We start from the raw sequence: 18272 nt of genomic DNA, 5'->3' as shown, positions 1-18272 counted from the left end.
ACCAGTGAAGAAAAAGAAACATGCCTTATGTTAAACTCAGCTTTCAGTAAGTGGAATACATGCAAATGGGGATCTCATGTTTCCTATAACTGTTTGTAGAGATACATATGTGTTTATAGAATATATTCTCATTCATATGACTTGGATAGCAAGCTTAAAAACTTGGCTGGGCTTGTGTCAATTAATGTTTTTAGAAACTTCTTGGAATATGTTTGTTGTGTGTCCGTGCTTGAGTTGTTAGTGTGGTGGATGCCTTCTGCAGATGCCTGTGACTTCCAGGAGCTTGTAGTGTGGCCAAGAAGAGTTTGCTCAGGATAAAACTTTGAAGGAAAGATGTATTTTTTAATTGTTTTTATTTTTATTTTTTAATCATGCACCTTAATTGCTTTATTATGGCTTGGGTTTTGTGATTATTTCCTCTGCGGCATTTTGTGTCTAGAAACTTTGATGGCAGCTTGAGCTATTGCAGGGGTGCTTTTAATGGGATTTTAAATCTGTTTGTATATTTATCTCTGCATATATCCAGAGCTTCTTGAAGTGGTAAGATATATCCTCCTGGGATGGATACACTTGTCTGTAATCATTTTTAGTCATCCCGTGTACATATGGATGGCTTAGCAAGTGACACCTTTATTTCCAGTTGCATCCTGAATTATACCCTAACAAGACAGTGGTGTTGGGTGGGGATGGCAGGTAAAGGTCTTACACTGGTTGCTGCTGAAGTACCCAGTGAGACATCACTAACATGAAGTTATTGCAAACAAGAGGTGAAGGAATATAGTGGATGACAAATGACCTAAAAGGGTCCAGGCAGCTGAGCAGGAGGTACATGGTGTGAGGAGCTATCACTGTTTCAGACGGAGTCAGATGCTTGGACTAAAGTTTGTGTTTTACAACTTACCTTGCAAAAAGGCTACTGACTTCCGGTATAAATTTCTTGGTGATTATTTTTAAAAGTGAAAAAGTGGATGCCTAACTATGTAGATGACCTTCTGCTGTGTAAGAGGTGGTGGTATGGCTTTCGAGCTTAAGTTACGTCGTCCCCAAGGTTGTATTTAAAAGGTACTTGAAGAGCACTTTCAAATAGTACGTATTTCCACACTGCAAGGGTTGTGCAGAAATGAAACAGTCACCCAGAAAGGTTGTGCAATCTCCATGCTTGGAGGTTTTTAAGACTTGGCTAGAGAAATTCTGCCTGAGCAAGAGTAGTGTTGGTGCTAGTCCAAGTTCAAGCTGAAGGCTGGACTGGCGTGCTCCAGAGATCCCTTCCAGCTAACCTTTCTGTAATTCTAGGATTAAGTAGCACTAGATGCTTCCTGATCTGTAGCCACCAGGATGCCTCTGCTAAATCCTTGCACTGAGCAATATTGGGATCTTAATTTGGCCAAATTTACTACTGACCAGGTTGTTAAAACAATAATTATAAGGGATAACTCACAGCTATGTTACTTTGCTATTATGTTGGATGAAGTTCCACCAGCTTATAGGTGAATTAGCCAAGCAGGCTGTAATTACGTTATTAGCAGACACGCATGATACCAGTGTCACTAATAAAGGATTGAGCTTTTTCTGGGGCTCAGGCTCTTGCAAAACCAGAAGTCATTGCTCAGTAACACTGAGAGAAAAATCACTGAGATTTGTAGGCTATGTTAGCAAAAATAACCACTCCTGTTATTGGCTTTGTGCACAGCCGTGTTTATGAATGCACAGGAGTGTCAGTCTGAAATCACTGCACTTCATAAGGTCTCCTAAGGTCATTGAAATCCCAGAGAAATCAAAAGGATACGTGAAAGCCTCCTCTTCTGTTATCCCATATTATATTCAGTGTTTGAAAGACGCACAAGACAAAGGATGAATAAGCAGCAGATGGGGCTGATTTATTCACAGCAGTTTTCTTTTTCTTCCTCCTTTCACCCTTCTGAGAACGAATGCTGTGGAAGTAGGTGCTCCTGTCACCGATACTCTAGCTGTTCTGCATGCTGCTGCTTGTCTTTCAGCTAATTCAGTTTGCATACTTGAAGAAGTTTCGGGGATTCAGCAAAACGGTTTTTGCCTTGGTTTCATACTTTCTTCCTCAGAACCTAAGTTGAGTTTAGTTGCTGTTTTTTCCCCCACTTTCCCTCCCCTCCCCTTCCATTTCTTTTTTTCCCACCTCCTGCCTTTCCAGCCTTATTGCAGTTAACTTGCAGGACTGCAGTTTCTGGGGCAGCTGTCTGGTATTACTGCTCTCTTGATTTGATGTGACCAAGCATGCAGCATCAAGGGATGCTGAAGAGGAGCCAGGAAACACCAGGCTGTGGATGTGAAGTTCCAGGCTACTAAGGCATGGAGAAGGTGGCTGTAAATGGCTGATTAATCCTAATTAATCCATAGACATTGTCATTATCCTTTTAAATTATTTCCCTCTGTCTCTTTTTAAGGGTCTTTTTCCCCATCTCTAGCTGTAGGTATATCTGTGTCGGCCCTTTGCAAGCATGTGTGCACAGATGTAATGGGTTCTGCACCACCCTGCTCACTGAGGCCAGCAAGGAGCGTTGCCGCCTTTGGGGATGTTCAGAAAATGCCCCACAAGGTGTTTTCTGGAGACAGAGACCATGTGGAGAAGAGTATGTTGCCTGTAATATTTTAGCTGGATAGCTTTGGTTTATGTGGTAGAGCATCCCTCAAGTTCAGTCAACTAATAGTTCCTTCTCCTCTTGTCATTTCCAGTAGAGGTTTCAAATTCTCACTGACCTTTTTGTTGGTTGCTTCTTCTTCCTGTTCTCTTTTTATCACTGCATTTCATTCCATCTTTAATAAAGCCAGTGAATCCTTAACTAATACCACGGCAGACCTCCCTAAGGCTCTGTATTTCTGCCTTCATCCCAGCCATCAGTTGTCACACTAGTCGCATCCTTTGTTTCTTTCCAGTTGTTATATTAGTCCCTGTATCTATTATTATGGCCATCATTCCTTTTGGCATGCCATTAGACTATTTACTGAAGTCAGGAAACATTAGATCCACTGATTTTCCTTTCTCAAAAAAAAACCAAACAAACAAAAAACCAACAACAACAACAACAACAAAAAAAAAAAACAGAAACAAAAACCGAACAAACCAAACCCACCCAGGAACCTTATCAGGAAAAGCTGTCAGTTACGTTGCCATGATTTACTTTTGATAAATCACATTTTGTATTTTATCCAAATCTCCATTTGCTGCCATGCTTTCAATTACTCTTTCCTTCAAGTGGTGTTAAAAATGTGTACTTCTGTGCTCAGATTAACTTGCTGATAGCTGTCTGAATTTTTATTCCCCCCTTCTTCCTACATATAAAAAAAGCATTATATTATTGACTTTCAGACAGATGGTACCACTCCCACCATCCAACCTGAGCATGTTGTTCTCTTTTGAGAGGCCCTCATGTACAATGTACACCATTTTTGTTCACAGACCAGCCCTGGCATTGTTCTCAGTTATTCAAGCTATATCACTTTCACCATGTGTAACTATTGCTTTTTGTATTTAGTAAAATTATATTTTTGCTTCCAGTTCTTTAAGGAAACCAGTGAACAGAAGTGGAGGGTGGGTCTGCATGTGATTTCTCCTTTTTTGGGGGGCTATTAGTTTTGTCTTGTATTTCAGCACTTTGCATAGTGATCTCGCTCTTTTCCCTGCTGTGCTCTTTTTATTCTTATTGCTGAAAGACTTGTTCTCCTTAGCTAATATGGTCTTGACAGCAAAGGCTAGACTTCTAGCAGTGCTCAGAGTTTTGCTGCTCCTTGCAGTGCTCTAAACATGGTTTTCTTTCCAGAGCCATCAGACACTCTGCCCAGGTGTTATGATCACTCCTAATCTCCCATCTAGGCTTTTATCTTCCTAATTATCTCATCTACTTTTTTCCTTATATCCAATATTCCTAAAGTGAGATTTGAAGTCTTTTCTATAGAGAGCTCTGATGCTTTGTGAAGAATGCTTTATAAATCCATAACAACATCCTCACGCAGAGCCTTGTTGACTAAATCACTTCTGCTTCATTTGAAAGAAGGAAGATTCATTTCTTCCTGATCTTTGAATAAAATTATTTTTTGCCAATGTCTTTGTAATTTTTATTTTTTTTTTTTTACTTTTTTCTTTTTTTTGTAGTATCCCTTGTACATAATCAGGGTTTTTGAGGTGAACTCTTTGAAATGAGATGCACTTACAGATTGTTCTGGGCATGTACCTGGATTTCAATAGAAAGCTTTGAATAGTGGCACAAACAAGCCCTGTTGGGGCAGTTTTTCAGGACTGGAAGTGATATATGAGTAGTAAAATCCTGCTGGAATTGGGCCTAATGTTGGTTTAATAAAAGATACTGAATTGATAGTCTTCACAGGTCTTCTTCACAGTCCTTTTCTGAGTGCATGCAAAACCAAAACAACCTGAAACAAAAGTCTGAGTTTGCAATGAATATCCTGTGCACTAGAAATGCATTCTCTCCATACAGCCCCAAAGCTCTAGGTGAAGTTGCAGTTTATCATAGCTGTGACGGTTTCAGCATGAATGGTGGGCAAGCCTGGTGTCAGTCACTCAAGCCCTTGCTTTACTGGTGATGGAGTGACACTGGATTAACACTGGGTTTCTAGACACACACAGAACTTTCAGCTCCCCTAAAAGTGAAAAGTAGTTGCCCATGTTGCTAACCAAAACTGTTGTTCCTCAAAGCAAACGACTGCAGTATTTCTGAGAACCAGAGAACATCCAGCTTTCTTTATCCAGCTCCCTGGTTATAAATAACATCCAATAGCCAGCCTCGTAGGAGGCTTATGGGATCCTGTTTGCTGAAGGTTTTGTGTACATGACATGTACACTGCTTCTAGGCAGTGCAAGAGGTCTGGGAGGTGATTGGGAATGTGAAGGGCCAGGGAGAAACCACAGGGACATCACTCTTTCAAAAAACTCATTTTGTCACAATCTTCATGCTGAAATGACCACTTAAATGCTAGGACATTCCTCAAACTGCCAGTCTTTATTGCTCTGGATTTGGGAACCCCCTCCTACACTACACTTGACCCAAAGCCTTACAGTTTTCTGGGTCCATTTGAGCAGATCTGAGTTCACTCCAAATCTTCAGTGTTGTGGCAGGTGGACCTGGTGGATTGTGACATCTTGGGTTGGTTTCAGGAGAAAAGCAAGACTCTGGTCCCACAGTTGGAGTGAACTGGAGATGCAGAGGTGAGCAGGCAGGACTGTTTGAGGGTCCTCTGTGGTTGCCCCATGCAATAATCGAAGCTGGATAGGTGGAAGCTTCGTCAGCAGTTAGGATCTTCCCAAGGACAGAGAAGAGAGGAGTGAGCACATGCAACTCACAGGTTTTGCTGAGACATCCACTCAGGGCTTTCTAGTCCCTTCTGAGCCTGAAGTTGAATTAGGGATCTTTTCTTCTGTGCACAGCATTCAAGAAGTGGCTACTCAGGAGCTGACTCAGTGCTGGGTGAGCAGCAATTAAGTACAGTATTAACAGGTTACCTGCATATTCTCCTGAAGCCAAATGCCTTCTTTGAACAGCATTTCAGTGTTGATGTATCTTGAAAACAAAACAACCTGTAAACCATTTAGAGCACTTCCTAGCCTTTTGCTCAACAGGGATCCTGCCAAGTACCATCTCACATCTGCTCATGATGCACCGTGGGGAAGGATGGGGCTCAGGAGGGGAAATCATTCACGTTAGACATGAGCCTACGTTTGTGGGTTTTATCTCATTTAACTGTAGATATTTCCAGCCTAGACATCCACCCCTCAGCCACTTGTCTAAGGCTCCCTGGATGAAGCCATAAAGGGTAAGTTTCCTCTAACCTGTTTTAGACCCTTTAGTTTGAACTGATTTATGCCCTAAATGTGCCTGCTTCTCTCTTCGGGTGAGGAAGGATGATCAATACAAAGTAGACAAATGTAGGTGTTTACATTATGCGTACATGCTTTTTGCGCATGGATCCCCAAATTGTGTTTCTGAGTCCTGGGGGTCAAGCAGTTCTGGGTCTGCATTTCCTTTGTATCTCTGCTGTTTCTCTAATTGGCTGAGCAGACACTTTGGAGGTGTATTTCCTGCAAAGGTTTGATCAGTTTAGTAGTTAAGTTTCTGAACAATCTTTAAGAAAAGGAACAGGAGTTTTCCTCAGCCAGGATCTGCTCCTTAGATCCAAAGGTAAAAGGAAATGAAAAGCAACCAGTTACCTGTAGTTCAGGGAAAGCTGCAAGTTCCTTTGCTGCCCTCCAATTTGTATGTTTTGGTGCCTGTGTGTTCTTGGGGCAATTGCTATAGTTCCTTGCTTATTGCTCAGTCATAAGAAAGATACTGTAACACTTCATTCTTTACTCTGAAATGTAGACCTAATCACCATTAATGTCAGTGTTGCACTGTCCCTGTATTTCTGCAATAGAAGTCCTGCTTCTTTCTTTAGACCCTAATTCAGCTCTGCTTTTCAAGAGAGGCATAAACAAGCTTGTCACTAAGGAGTTAACACAGCTGCTCAGCTTCCCTTCCCTGCCCTTTTGGTTCTCCAAACACTTTGCAAAACAATGCAGTTTCCTTGATCTTTCAACCCCTCACACAGAAGGGGGACAATCAGCCTAAATGAAGTCTCAGTGCCTTCAAGCTGCTGGATTCATTTGGCTGAGTTGCCTTTGTTTAACAGGGCCTGCTTAGATGAGATGGAAAAAAACATCTGCTTTTCTCATCAAATGATAGATCTGTTATTGGCATGATTACATTTGGCAGAAGCATAAAATGGAGTGGTTTGAACAGCAGAGTGAGAGTCAGGATACTTGGGTATTTGCCTGGACCTCTTTTATATGGAAAAGTTTCATAGGGACACATGCTGCCACGCGTGCTCTGAGGGTCCCTTACATGAGAGTACTCATGTACTGACAACGTGAGTAGAGGTCATAGCAGAATATAGCTTTCCTCTGCTTAAAAAAAAAAAAAAAAAAGTTGTTTTTGCAACTCCTTTATTGATCTTACAAAGGCCACACAGTGTGTTTGATATGTTTTGAACTTGGTCGTATCTCCCAGTTTATGTCTGTATTACGGGTATCTAGCAGTTACTTCCCCGTACCGTCATGACATATTTGTAACATGGATTTGAGTTAGTAGACAAGGGTCCTGTAGAAGAACAAATAATTATAATACTCCATAAATACATTGTGATATTTTTTTTCCTTCAAGACCACCAGAGTTTGTGCAGCTTTTAAGTTAGACAGTGTTATTGTTGGAAATTGTGTTACCCATCAGTGTAAGTAAAACTTCTCTGTCAGGGTCTTCCTTTGGCTCACTCTCTTTGCTCATTCTTGTACTTGTTCATAGTGTTTTTTTGGCTCACTCAGCAGATTTTTAGGAATAAAGCTGCATTTATCTGAGGATGCTCAAAAGGAAGGGATGAAAAGGAAACTGAAAATCTAGTTTTAAGACAGAGCGGAATGACATGAAAGAAATCAAAGGCAAGATTGTTGCAAAAGAAGTTCTTTTGGTCCTGTGTTCCTACAAACAATGAGCATAAATGAAAGCCCTGGACTGAAATTAATGGTGAGCTCTTCTGGCAATTAGCCAGAAGAAGCTACTTCAGATTATGTTGCGGAGTCTTGAAATAAGGCCTGCTTCTGAAACCTTTAATTTCCTTTGCTGTCCACATGAAAAATGTGGACAAGCAAGAAATTCCATCTCTACTTACAGCAGTGACTGAAGTCAAGTTACAGAAACTGATGCTGTCATCTTACACCTTTACTACCTTCACAGAAGGTCAGGGAAGGTAGTAATGGTACAAGAAATTTTCATTCGGGTAACAAGAAGCGATCCCATGTGTCACTGCTGTGTAGGCTTTGGAAGCTGATCAGAAATGGGTGAGGACTGTGATTTCATCATCCGTAGGCTTTTCAATTCTGTTCCTTCCTTGTTTGACTCCAAATCCTATTACAATAGTGGTCACCCTAGTTGCCACCTCTGCTGGAGTCTCCATATGGTGAGCTTCAGTTTAGTCCAGAAACAGTCTGGACTCAGGAGAAGGGGAAGTACTATGGCACTTCTTGTGGGCCCATATTCCTACCTACTTGCAGATGTGGTTTCTCTGTGAATCCCACCTGTCTTTGGGTTGTTGCTGTGTGAGCAAAGGAGTTGGCCTATTGTTAGCCTGGCTTTGCTAGTGGCATAGACGAGACTAAACATTTCTGTGGCTCCTTCAGTGTGTAACAATCCTTTGAATTGTACTTAATTAAGGAGTGTTCATACTAGCTTTTTTTGCAGTAGCAGACTGTATGGTAATCCTCTAACAATCGCTGGGATCCAGAGGGAAGGAAAACTCTCATTAATAAAGACTTTGGGGATAATTCCACTTGAGAGTTGCTGTAGAATTCAGACTTGCAGGAAATCACATCCAGAAAAACATTCCCTTCATCTTTCTGCTCAGGGCCTCAGAGTCTACGCAGGAAAAACAACCCCTGACAAGCCCACCATAGTTTATACATGCATCTTGAGCATGCCAGGAGGGTTTAGAGAAGGTGGATTTACCAAGTTTCACCTTCACCCACAGTGGATATGCCCAGGAAACTGCATTGCTGTTCACTCTAGCTCATGTTCATGTGAGTTAACCAAAGCTGGTCATGTTTTTCTTTTATCTACACTTTTTGGATAGGGAGTGTGAACTTAGTGTACCCTCAACCCTGTGTCTGCATAGCCAGGTGACTGCTACAGGGAAAGTTGCCAAAGCTCCAGATCTCTGCTTTTTCCACAGGAAAAAAGCAAACAAAAACCCCCAAAACAACACAGGAGGAAAAAAAAAAAAGAGAGCTGGGGAAGAAAAAAAAAAGTAAGTTTGTACCAAGCTCTCTGTCAAGTATACTTGAAGTTTTTCTAGGAGAAATACACCAAGGAAGGAGAGTTATTAGTCTCTTGTCCCAGTGAAGATCACCCTTAGCAGGCAAGACTACAGGGGTCTTAAGGCAGCTGAACTTGTTGCTCTGCACAGCATCATGCCAAGTGAACTGATGACCTGACAACAAAAAAATGACACATTTTTCTGTTTCCGAATGATGCCCAAAACTGTGATTTTTTTTTTTTTTTATTTTTATTCCAGTGGCCTTTGTTAACCCATAGCAATGACAGCTGTGATGTGTGAGGGTTATTAGCGTTATCACTAGGGAGGTAGGAGGAGTGATGTTGTGACTGTTTGGGTTATTTATTTACTTGTTTAGTTAATGTGGAAAATGAGCCATAAACTAGAAGGCCTCTAATGTGAGTCTGTTGACCTTGATGATTCTGTTAAAGGTCTTTAGACATTAAATTCACACATCACTAACCTTCTTCAGCTAAACAGTAGGTGTTTTATTTTGAACTGGTCCAAGTACAATCAGTGAAGTGGGATGAAAGCCTTCAGAGCTGATGCTTGCTAGCTCTCTGTTGGACTAGAATGAATAATAAAAGTTCAGACTAAACCATCTATCTTTTACCCAGCTAAAATGAAGGAAGATGTGTCCTATTGGGAGAGAAGGTGGATATATGCCTCTTTTGTTTGTTTGTTTATAGAATCATTTAGGTTGGAAAGGACCTTAAAGGTCATTGAGTGCAACCATTAACCTAACACTGCAAAGTTCACCACTAAACTATGTGCCTAAGTGCCACATTTACAGCCTTTCTGGTGAAGGAATTTTTCCTCCCCGGGAGCAGCTTGAGGCCCTTACCTCTTATCCTATAGCTTGTTAACTGGGAGAAGAGGGTGACCTCCACCTCACTACAGCCTCCTTTCAGGCAGTTGTAGAGAGTGATAAGGTCCCCCCCTGAGCCTTCTCTTCTCCAGGCTAAACACCCCCAGGTCCCTCAGCTGTTCCTCATCACACTTGTGCTTCACCAGCTTTGTTGCCCTTCTCTGAGTCCACTCCAGCACCTCAATGGCTCTCTTGTAGTGAGGGGCCCAGAACTTTGCGCAGGATTTGAGATGCAGCCTCACGAGTGCTGCATACAGGGGACAGTCACTTCCCTTCTCCTGCTGGACACACTACCGCTGGTATGGGCTAGGATACCACTGGCCTTCTTGCCTGCCTGGTCACAAGCTGCTCATGTTCAGCTCCATCAATCAGCACCCTCAAGTCCTTTTCTGATGAGCAGCTTTCCAGCCACTCTTCCTCAAGCCTGAAGCATTGCATGGGGTTGTTGTGGCACAGGTAAGGATCCAACACTTTGCCTTGGTGAACCTTGTACCACAGGCCCATAGATCCAACCTGTCCACAACCCTCTGTCCAGCCTTCCTAACCTCAAGCAGATCAACACACCTGCCTAACTTGGTATCATCTGCAAACTCACTGCTTGTTTGCTTGTAACAATCTAGTATTGTTTTAGTCAGTTTAATGTATATGAGGTTGCTTTTGGAGGGTTGAAGGACATCCGATTTACACTGGCCTATGCCCCCTAGAGTGAAAGCTATTGGCCCAGAGGGATACCTTAGGACATCTCAGCTGAGGTTAGTTACCTCTATTTGGGGAACTAAATCTCCCCTCAGTGTCTGGGTTTGCTTGAAATCAGTGGGGATCAGGCACCTAAACGCTCCTTTAGTCAATGGAGCCATTGCTTAATTCTCCTTGTTTAAAAGCTCACAGCAATTCAGCACCATTACTACAAAAACCATAATCATCTGTATTTTGATGTTTTAGCTTTTGGACACTCTTTCTCCAGTGGTTTGTGTAACACAGATGTCTGTTCTCTTGGACTGGTAGAAAAAAAATATGAGCTTTTTAATTCCACTTTAAGTGTACCTGAATCTATTACAAGCCCACCTTTCGGAATACTAATGAAGAATCCACCTGGTTTTTTTTACCGAAAGGTGATGAAACACTTAGAAGTAAACGTTGGGCTGTTGAGGTAAATATGCAATCAACTAATTGAGGCATGAGTTTGTAGTGAGGGGAAGATGCAGCAGTGAAGTACTTGCTAATGGGGTAAGTAGAAAATCTAATGCACCAAAAAAATTGAAAATATGCTGTCCAAGTACACAGCGCTTTGCCAACCCTGATCAAAGTCGGACCTGCATGAATTAATTTTCGAAGTGAAAACTGGAGTTCTTTGTAAATGTGAAGTGAATTTGGCAACAGTTTAAGTCCAGAGAGTTAAATCTTTCCTTTGAAAAAGTCAGAATGTTTTGAAAACCTTTACAGCAAGTGTTCTGCAAATCTCTCATGCTTCCCCTCATATTTTTAAAGGTTAAAGTAAAAAAGGCAAGAAGCACCGTAAATCAAAACGAAATGAATCTGTGGTACTTCAGATTAGCCAAGATAAAATTCCCTAAGATGGTTCCTTTTGGGAAAAAGAAACATTTGAATACCAAGATAACTTCCCCTTCACCCCCACCCATTGTGTTTGGTTGGTTGGGTTTCATTTTTCTTTTTTTAATTTTTAATTTGACTAGAAAAACACATAATTAATTGTTTATACACTACTAATCAAGGCCCATTCCCAGCCTAAAGGAGATTACAGTCTGAACAAAACATGGGGTGAAACAGGGAAAAGAGCAGGTTGGGTTAGTAAGAAATGGTGAGAATAAATGTAACATGCTGAATTATTTTATAATTTTAATCCAAAGGGCAGTTTACATAAAAATGTTGAATTGTTCCTTCAGAGGATTTCTGGGCCTTCTGTCTTACAAACTTGTCTGGCAAATTTATGGATAGAGAAGTAGCTCACATGATTTGAAATGAGGCATGAAAAGTTGTTTTTTTTTTTTATGTTATTCTATTTTCTCTTCCTCTTTCTGATGAAACTATATTTTTTCCCAAAATCCAGCAAGAGCAAACACTGAATCAATACTGTCTTACAGGCAAAGGCTCATCCCATGCCCCTGAAGTTCACCCAGTTCGTGTTTTTTCCTACATCACATTTAATAATGATGGTGTAAACTCAAGCCAAGACTTCTGTTCTCTTCACATCATTCTCCTCTTGCCATTTCTTTGGAGCTTTGTTTCTGAATAGGTTTCTCCCTGGTGAATGCCATTTCCAGTCTCTTTGAAAGATACAGGGGTTTGTGCAGCATGGTCCATAATAGGACCTCAATTTTTGCTTGCAGTTGTCATAGCTATAAAGCAAGGTGTTCCCTCTGAGTTGAATGTGTGTTGATGACAAGGGGATACTGTGTTAGGTGTGAACTCCTGGTTCCTTTGCGAATTTTATGATTAAGGCACTTCATGGATTACATGTTGATGAAGTCCACGTTTAATTACCTGAACATTTATAGCCACTGTTGTATTGCAAACACCATATAATTAGGTCTGACCGAGGAGAACCCACTCAGGGGTGAAAGTCTTATTACTGGGAATTTCCTGCTTTTTACCTCCTTGATCTCCTAATCTGCATCTGAGATTTCATTCCTATTTGATTTGTTATTTTTGTTTTGCTTTGAATTAGCATGAGCCAGGAGTCAGGCCACGTGAGAACAGAGGGAATAAACCATGTAAGCATAGATCCCACTGCTCTTGACATAAATATTAAAACTGCCATTTCCTGCCCCAGATAGCTGTTCGTGTTAGGTTAGCCAGGCAGGGTTCCTGGAGCATAGAGAAGCAAAATTACTCATGATCATCAGAGAAAAATAGGTTGTTTTGATTTTTTAAAGGAAGGCTTGGGGGGAAATGCTGTTTTTCAGCAGGCTCTGGGCTACTCTCCCTTCTCTCAAGCAAACATAAAATAAGGCTGGATGTTTATTCCCATTGTGCAGTGGCCTAGGAGAGCTCAAACGGCCATGAATTCCCAGAACACATATCTGAAGGTAACTGGGTTTTGTTCACTCTCTTCTTCTCTGCCCTTTCTGCAGGTGTCCAGCACACGTCCAGAGTGCAGCATCATGCAGGAGATTGAAGAGGAGCGCAGCCAGTGCTTGGCAGAGCTGACTGGGGATAACCAGACTTCAGGTATGGGGATTCTCTCTTCTCTCCCTGGCCTGCAAGCCAGCACCACCCATCCTCGCATTTGCCCTATCCATGCCACTTCTCACCCCTTCTGCTGCTGTAGCTGGGAAGTCATTCCAGCTGATGCTGAGCTCTTGCATTAGGAGGAATATAAGTAAGTACTTCCAAAGAACAGTTCAATCAACCAACAATTTGAATAGCTTGCTGGTATTCACTCGCTGCCTTCCTGCTTGGTACGCCTAGCTGAGGTGTCTCAGTGTGCTTCATCATAGTCAATCATCTATCTCTGAACTGGAAGTGCCTTAATGAACTTTTCCCTGGAGAGTGAAAGCCTAATGTTGTCATAGGCTTTGGATTGATTCAAGGGAAGTTACGGCCACCTTCTCCTTCCCTTGAACTGCCCTCTGATTCCCATGCCAAAATTGTTTCTGTCCTGGTGATGAGACAGAGGAGGAAGGGTATGCTCCAAGGCTGCAAGGTGTCAATGAAATTGGGCCAGGCAGCTGATATCTAGAGGATCTTCACAGAATGCAAGGATGGCTTTTGGCCCCTGCTTTTATCTACTTATACATGGTTTTCTTTGATTCAGAAACTATTTAAATTATCCCTGTGCAGTTAAATGGAGCTGCTTAAAGAAATGTTCTCTGGGAATCCATTAAGGGAAGAAGACAGGGTAGTTAAAAACATTCTAAATGTTTCATTTTGGTTTTGTGGATATTTAAAGAAATCCAATTAAGTACCATACATTGAAAATAAAATAAATGCTTGAAGTGTTAATAATTTTTTCTGCTTTTCAAATTATTTTTCTCATTGGAAAGTTTAATCCACAACAGCTTTCTTTTTTTTTTTTTCTTTTTTTTCTGCTGAATTAAGCCACTGAAAGTATTTTTCCCTATTCTGATGTAAAACCACAGTTATGTTGCAAGCCTTTAACGCTCAAGCACTAGCAAATACATAAAAATCCTTTGGAGTTTGTTTTTCATAATGGAATGCTGAAATATTGGACTAGGATAATTCTGCATTTCCACTGGTCACTACCCATAGTCATTTAAATGGGATGGATTCAGAAATTGCCGTTGTGAGCACTATAGAGTGGTTTTTTGTCCATGGGGACAATACCTGCTACTCCCAAGTTCGTCAGATGTCCTTTGTGTGTGTCTGCATGTCCTGGGTAGAAATGGTTGCTGATGACATCAGTGTGGAACTGATATTGGCACAGCAGGTGTCCAAACAAATTTTACAATGAAAACTGTGTGGAAAGCAGCTGGCATCCATTTGCTCCAAAGTGTCAGCAGGTATTTAAGAGCTCAATACCCGACTCTTACCTAGACACTCATGGTTGCCACTGCAATCAACAGAAGGAAACCAGCATCTCTAAAGTGTTGGCTCTCAGGTGGGTGACCATTGGTGAATCATATTATGGAGAAGTCTGTTTTGAAAATGGTGTGGGCTGGTAACTTCAGAGTGCCTGAAGATGTGTTTCCCCCTTGGAGTGTTCAAGATAGAGCATATGAGTACAAGTGTGTGGAAAAAGATGCTTTTCTAGAGTGGGGCTTCATAACTTAATAAATGCAGCTGAGCATAGCTGCGAAATAAAACTTTGAATTTTGACGGTTAGGGATGAAAGGGAAGTTTGTTGGGGAGAAATCTAAGTTGATGATGCACAATCGTATGAAGGTGATGACAGTTTAATCTGAGTGTTGCTGAAAAGAAAATACGCTATCTCAGAGGAAGAATGTAATTTTAGTACAGTTCAGTCCCCCCAGGGAAGGAGAATGGAAAGCAGTTGAGATTCCCTGCCATTTGTAATGTAATACCTTGATTTATGGCCAGGTAGGTGTGCTGCTTTCTACACATTCCACATCCTTTCGGCAAATAGAAAATCACTCGAGGTTTAACAAATTATATGTTTTCCTTTCTAATTAAATGAGTGCAAATAAGGAAATGCACCCTTTTGGTACAGTCTGGAAATAAACCTCTGTTTAGAAGCCATTATCAATTGTATTGATCAGAGAGGCGTATTCACAGATGTAGTTTAATGTGTCACATAGATTAGTCACTAAGAACATCTGATGGGAGTGCTGAGGTTGATCACTGGCGCAGGGTAAGCAGCTAGATTTCAACTGATAAACAATAATATCTGTCTTAATGCTGTTTTGTCTTCAAGCACACATTCCTTACACTGTGTGTATATGCATGGGTGCAATCGATCCTTTCTTTTGAAATTAAACCTCTGTGGTTTTTAGTGCTGGTAGTAAGTGCCAATTTTTGTTCCTAGTGTCAGCAGTCCTGGACTGCAGGATGGGAGTTTCTCTATTCCCTATGAGGAATGTGATTCAGTATCCATTAAGTTAACCAGATTTGAGAAGACTTTAAGCAGAGATACAGCTGGTATCAAATGCATGACCACCTCTGATAAGAAAAGGTGAACTTTTCAGCATGGGAAGGGCTGCAGAAGATGCAGATTATTGCAAAAACAGGGAAAACCAGTTTAAGCTGGCATTGTGTACACAGGAGAATAAAGTCACTCTGAGATCAAGGTCTGGACTTTAAAGGAAGTTTGTAACCATCAGAGGATTCTGAACAGCCTTTCTGAGGGTCTGCAGGAAGGAGTGTTTTATTGACTTCATGGCAGAGCTTGCCCCGTTTATGAAAGGGTGTGTAGAATGCAGTTGCGTATTGCCGCACAGGATTGGATTTTGTGAGCAGGACTGCTCATACAGTCCTCTGCCCTGTTATCTTTTTACCTCCATGCTGAAATAGCTAAGTAAGGATGTAACTTGAAAATTGTGATTCAATATGGATATCTATTCTTTACCATGAAAACCAAAACTAAGTAGACTGAGACCAGTTTGGTTTACACAGGTAGATAGCCATTGCATGGGAATGACTTTTGGTGAGGGATTTCTTTCCTTTGATTTTAGGTATCTCTAGTGTATTCTGGCCTAGTGTAGGCATGTTTTTTAGGATGTGATGTTCATATTGTCTTGCCTGTTCACAAGATCTTCATTTACTATGAGGGGGTTCTTAGTGAGCATCTCAGCTGTGCTGGAAGTAACCACACTTCATGGATGATTCCTGGCCTGGTGTTCACTGGCTTGGAGGGGAATTCAAATCAGGTAAATCCCAGTTCCATCATTAGGAGTGATGAGAATCACATACAGAATTGCGTTTCAGGCAGCTAGACTTTCATTGGGGTATTTGTTAGATGATCTTTCCAGCCCTTTGGCCCCCAAAGAGTTCTCACAATATAATTTGAGGCATTATTTAAAAAAAAGTCTGAAAAACCTGTTTCTGTGCAAGTGGCAGGATTCTTCCCTGCTCAATGCAGGCAACAATGTGTAAAATGCCTCATCTCAATCTCGGTGCAGACTATGTTCCTAAAGCACCTAAAACTCAAGTCAGAGAGGTTGTCTGCATCATTTCTGTGAAGTGATACAGAAGGCTTTTCCTGAGTTTTGACATGTTGGAAAAAGAATTTTGGTTATTCCTCCCTTATTACACAGCTAAGGACAAAGTGCTGCTGGATTGCATAACAGAGAGACGTGTGCTGGACTAGTGCTGCACTAGTGAAGTCTGTAGTTTTGTTATGTGTGAGTTGTCTCTTTCCTTGCAAGGAGTGGGCCAGTCTCATAGCTGGCATAGCTGGGATGCACTAGATGAAATACCGTGAATGACACAGATCATGTCTGCTTGTAATTATACAAATGTGAATCATTAGCTGTGGATGCCTTGATGTCCCACCCTAAGCATGTTTTAATCCCACTCTGTGCTAGTCTCACAATGGGTCTCTCTGCAGACTTTTACTTGATATTCTTAGATTATTGCAACTATGGCAGCACTGTTGCTGCAGTTCAGATGACTGCTGGGTCTCTTGGCCTTAGTATTTATCCTTTAAAATAGAAATATTAATATTTTCTGTCTAGTGGTGATAAGTACAACCAAACTGAAAAGTGTCCAGCTATTTTACAATTGGGACTTATAAAAGTACTGTAGATAGAGGAATAGGAAATGCAGTATTTTGGCAGCACCCCACAATTTAAATACACAGGAAGCTACTATGTATCTGGGGAGCAATAACACCCCAAAAGAGAAGATTCACTTCATCCAGGTTGTACATTAGTCTGCAATGGCTGCGGTAGCAGATTTCTGTGGAATTGTTTTCCCAGCAGCTGCTTAGAGAGTTCCTTAGGAATGCTCAAGTTATGTCTAACATACTCAAAGCCACATTGCCCTATATGCCTGTGCCAGGCAATGCAGTGCTATAATGGGTGTGAAGAGGCAGGAGTCCTTCCTGGGCAACTGCAGTATCAGTTCAGCCAAGTCAGTCCCAGCATCTGAATGTGTTTAGTGAAAGCCCTGTCTGTGACCCCACTCTACAAGTGTGATGAGAAGTTCTGAAGGATTGCTTCATAGAAAGCAGTTTGCACACTGGCAGCAGCTACTGCAATCACAGATTGCAAGGTGCCCAATAGCATCTTGTGCTGTCTTCTCTACGTTTCTCTTTGCTCTCTGGCTCTACAGAGCTACTTCTCTAGTGGCATTTCCAACCACAGCAATGTAAAACAAATAAAGAAGGTGATTTCACAGCCTGGGATTCTCCAAGGCACTCTGTAGTTTTTAGGCACTTATAATAAATAGAGTTCCTCAGGCCTCTGCATTATTTTCAAAATGCTTACAAACATATTTCAAAAGTGAAGAATGTGATCACAGCCCCACTAAAAACCAGTCTTTTACTCCAGATACTTTTTCAGCCAGGATATCTATATGCAATACAGTGATTGCTTAGCTGATAATACAGTTAGCAGCAGTAGGGAAGCTCTCCCAAAGGTTCAGAGGAGAGGATGGCTGAAGGGGGTTTTGCTTTCCAGACTCACAGATGGTGGCAGATACCTCTCTATATGAAGTATGGCTGAGCTCCTAAAGGCTTGCTGCAAGGCAAGTCTCACCACTGCGTTATTTCTTGCTGACTTCCACTTTTTTACGTAATGATCCCAGAGCACAGAGGAAGGTTTTTTGGTTTTGTTTTTAAGAAATCTTCACCTCTCCATGGCTGTAGTTTGCAAACAGTTCAGCTTAATCTGAAGTTCCTAAATAAACTGATAATAATAGTAATAGTAATTTTTGATTTTAAAGTAACTTTCTCTTTTTCATTTAAAAAACCAAGTAAAGCAAATCGGGTCTATGTCAGCTGACTTTGCTCATTATCTGTTCATCTTACTCTTGCTAACTAATTCACTCTGCAGTCAGATATTCTTTCAGAAGCAGGAGGGTTATTTAGGGATAGCAGTTGAACAAAGTACCGTGACTTGTATTTGGGTGGGATTAACAGCTCTGGAGAACATGCCACTGTACAGGAAGCATGCCATTG

General features: G+C 41.3%; 1 protein-coding gene across 1 annotated transcript in view; it reads left to right on the top strand.

Moving 5' to 3' along the window:
- The window catches only part of VIPR1 (vasoactive intestinal peptide receptor 1), a 105037-nt gene that overhangs the window by 20887 nt on the left and 65878 nt on the right, over nucleotides 1-18272 (top strand). The window contains exon 2 of the mRNA XM_061354783.1: nucleotides 12808-12904. Coding sequence (XP_061210767.1) covers nucleotides 12808-12904 — 97 coding nt within the window. The remainder of the gene's footprint in view (nucleotides 1-12807; nucleotides 12905-18272) is intronic.

Source organism: Neopsephotus bourkii, unplaced genomic scaffold (genome assembly GCF_033783945.1).
Source record: "Neopsephotus bourkii isolate Nb327-2 ecotype Australia unplaced genomic scaffold, CSIRO-AGI_Nbou_v1 NB_745, whole genome shotgun sequence".
Lineage (NCBI taxonomy): Eukaryota > Metazoa > Chordata > Aves > Psittaciformes > Psittacidae > Neopsephotus > Neopsephotus bourkii.
The sequence above is the reverse complement of the archived record's forward strand: the minus strand, read 5'-3'. Positions and strand labels throughout refer to the sequence as shown.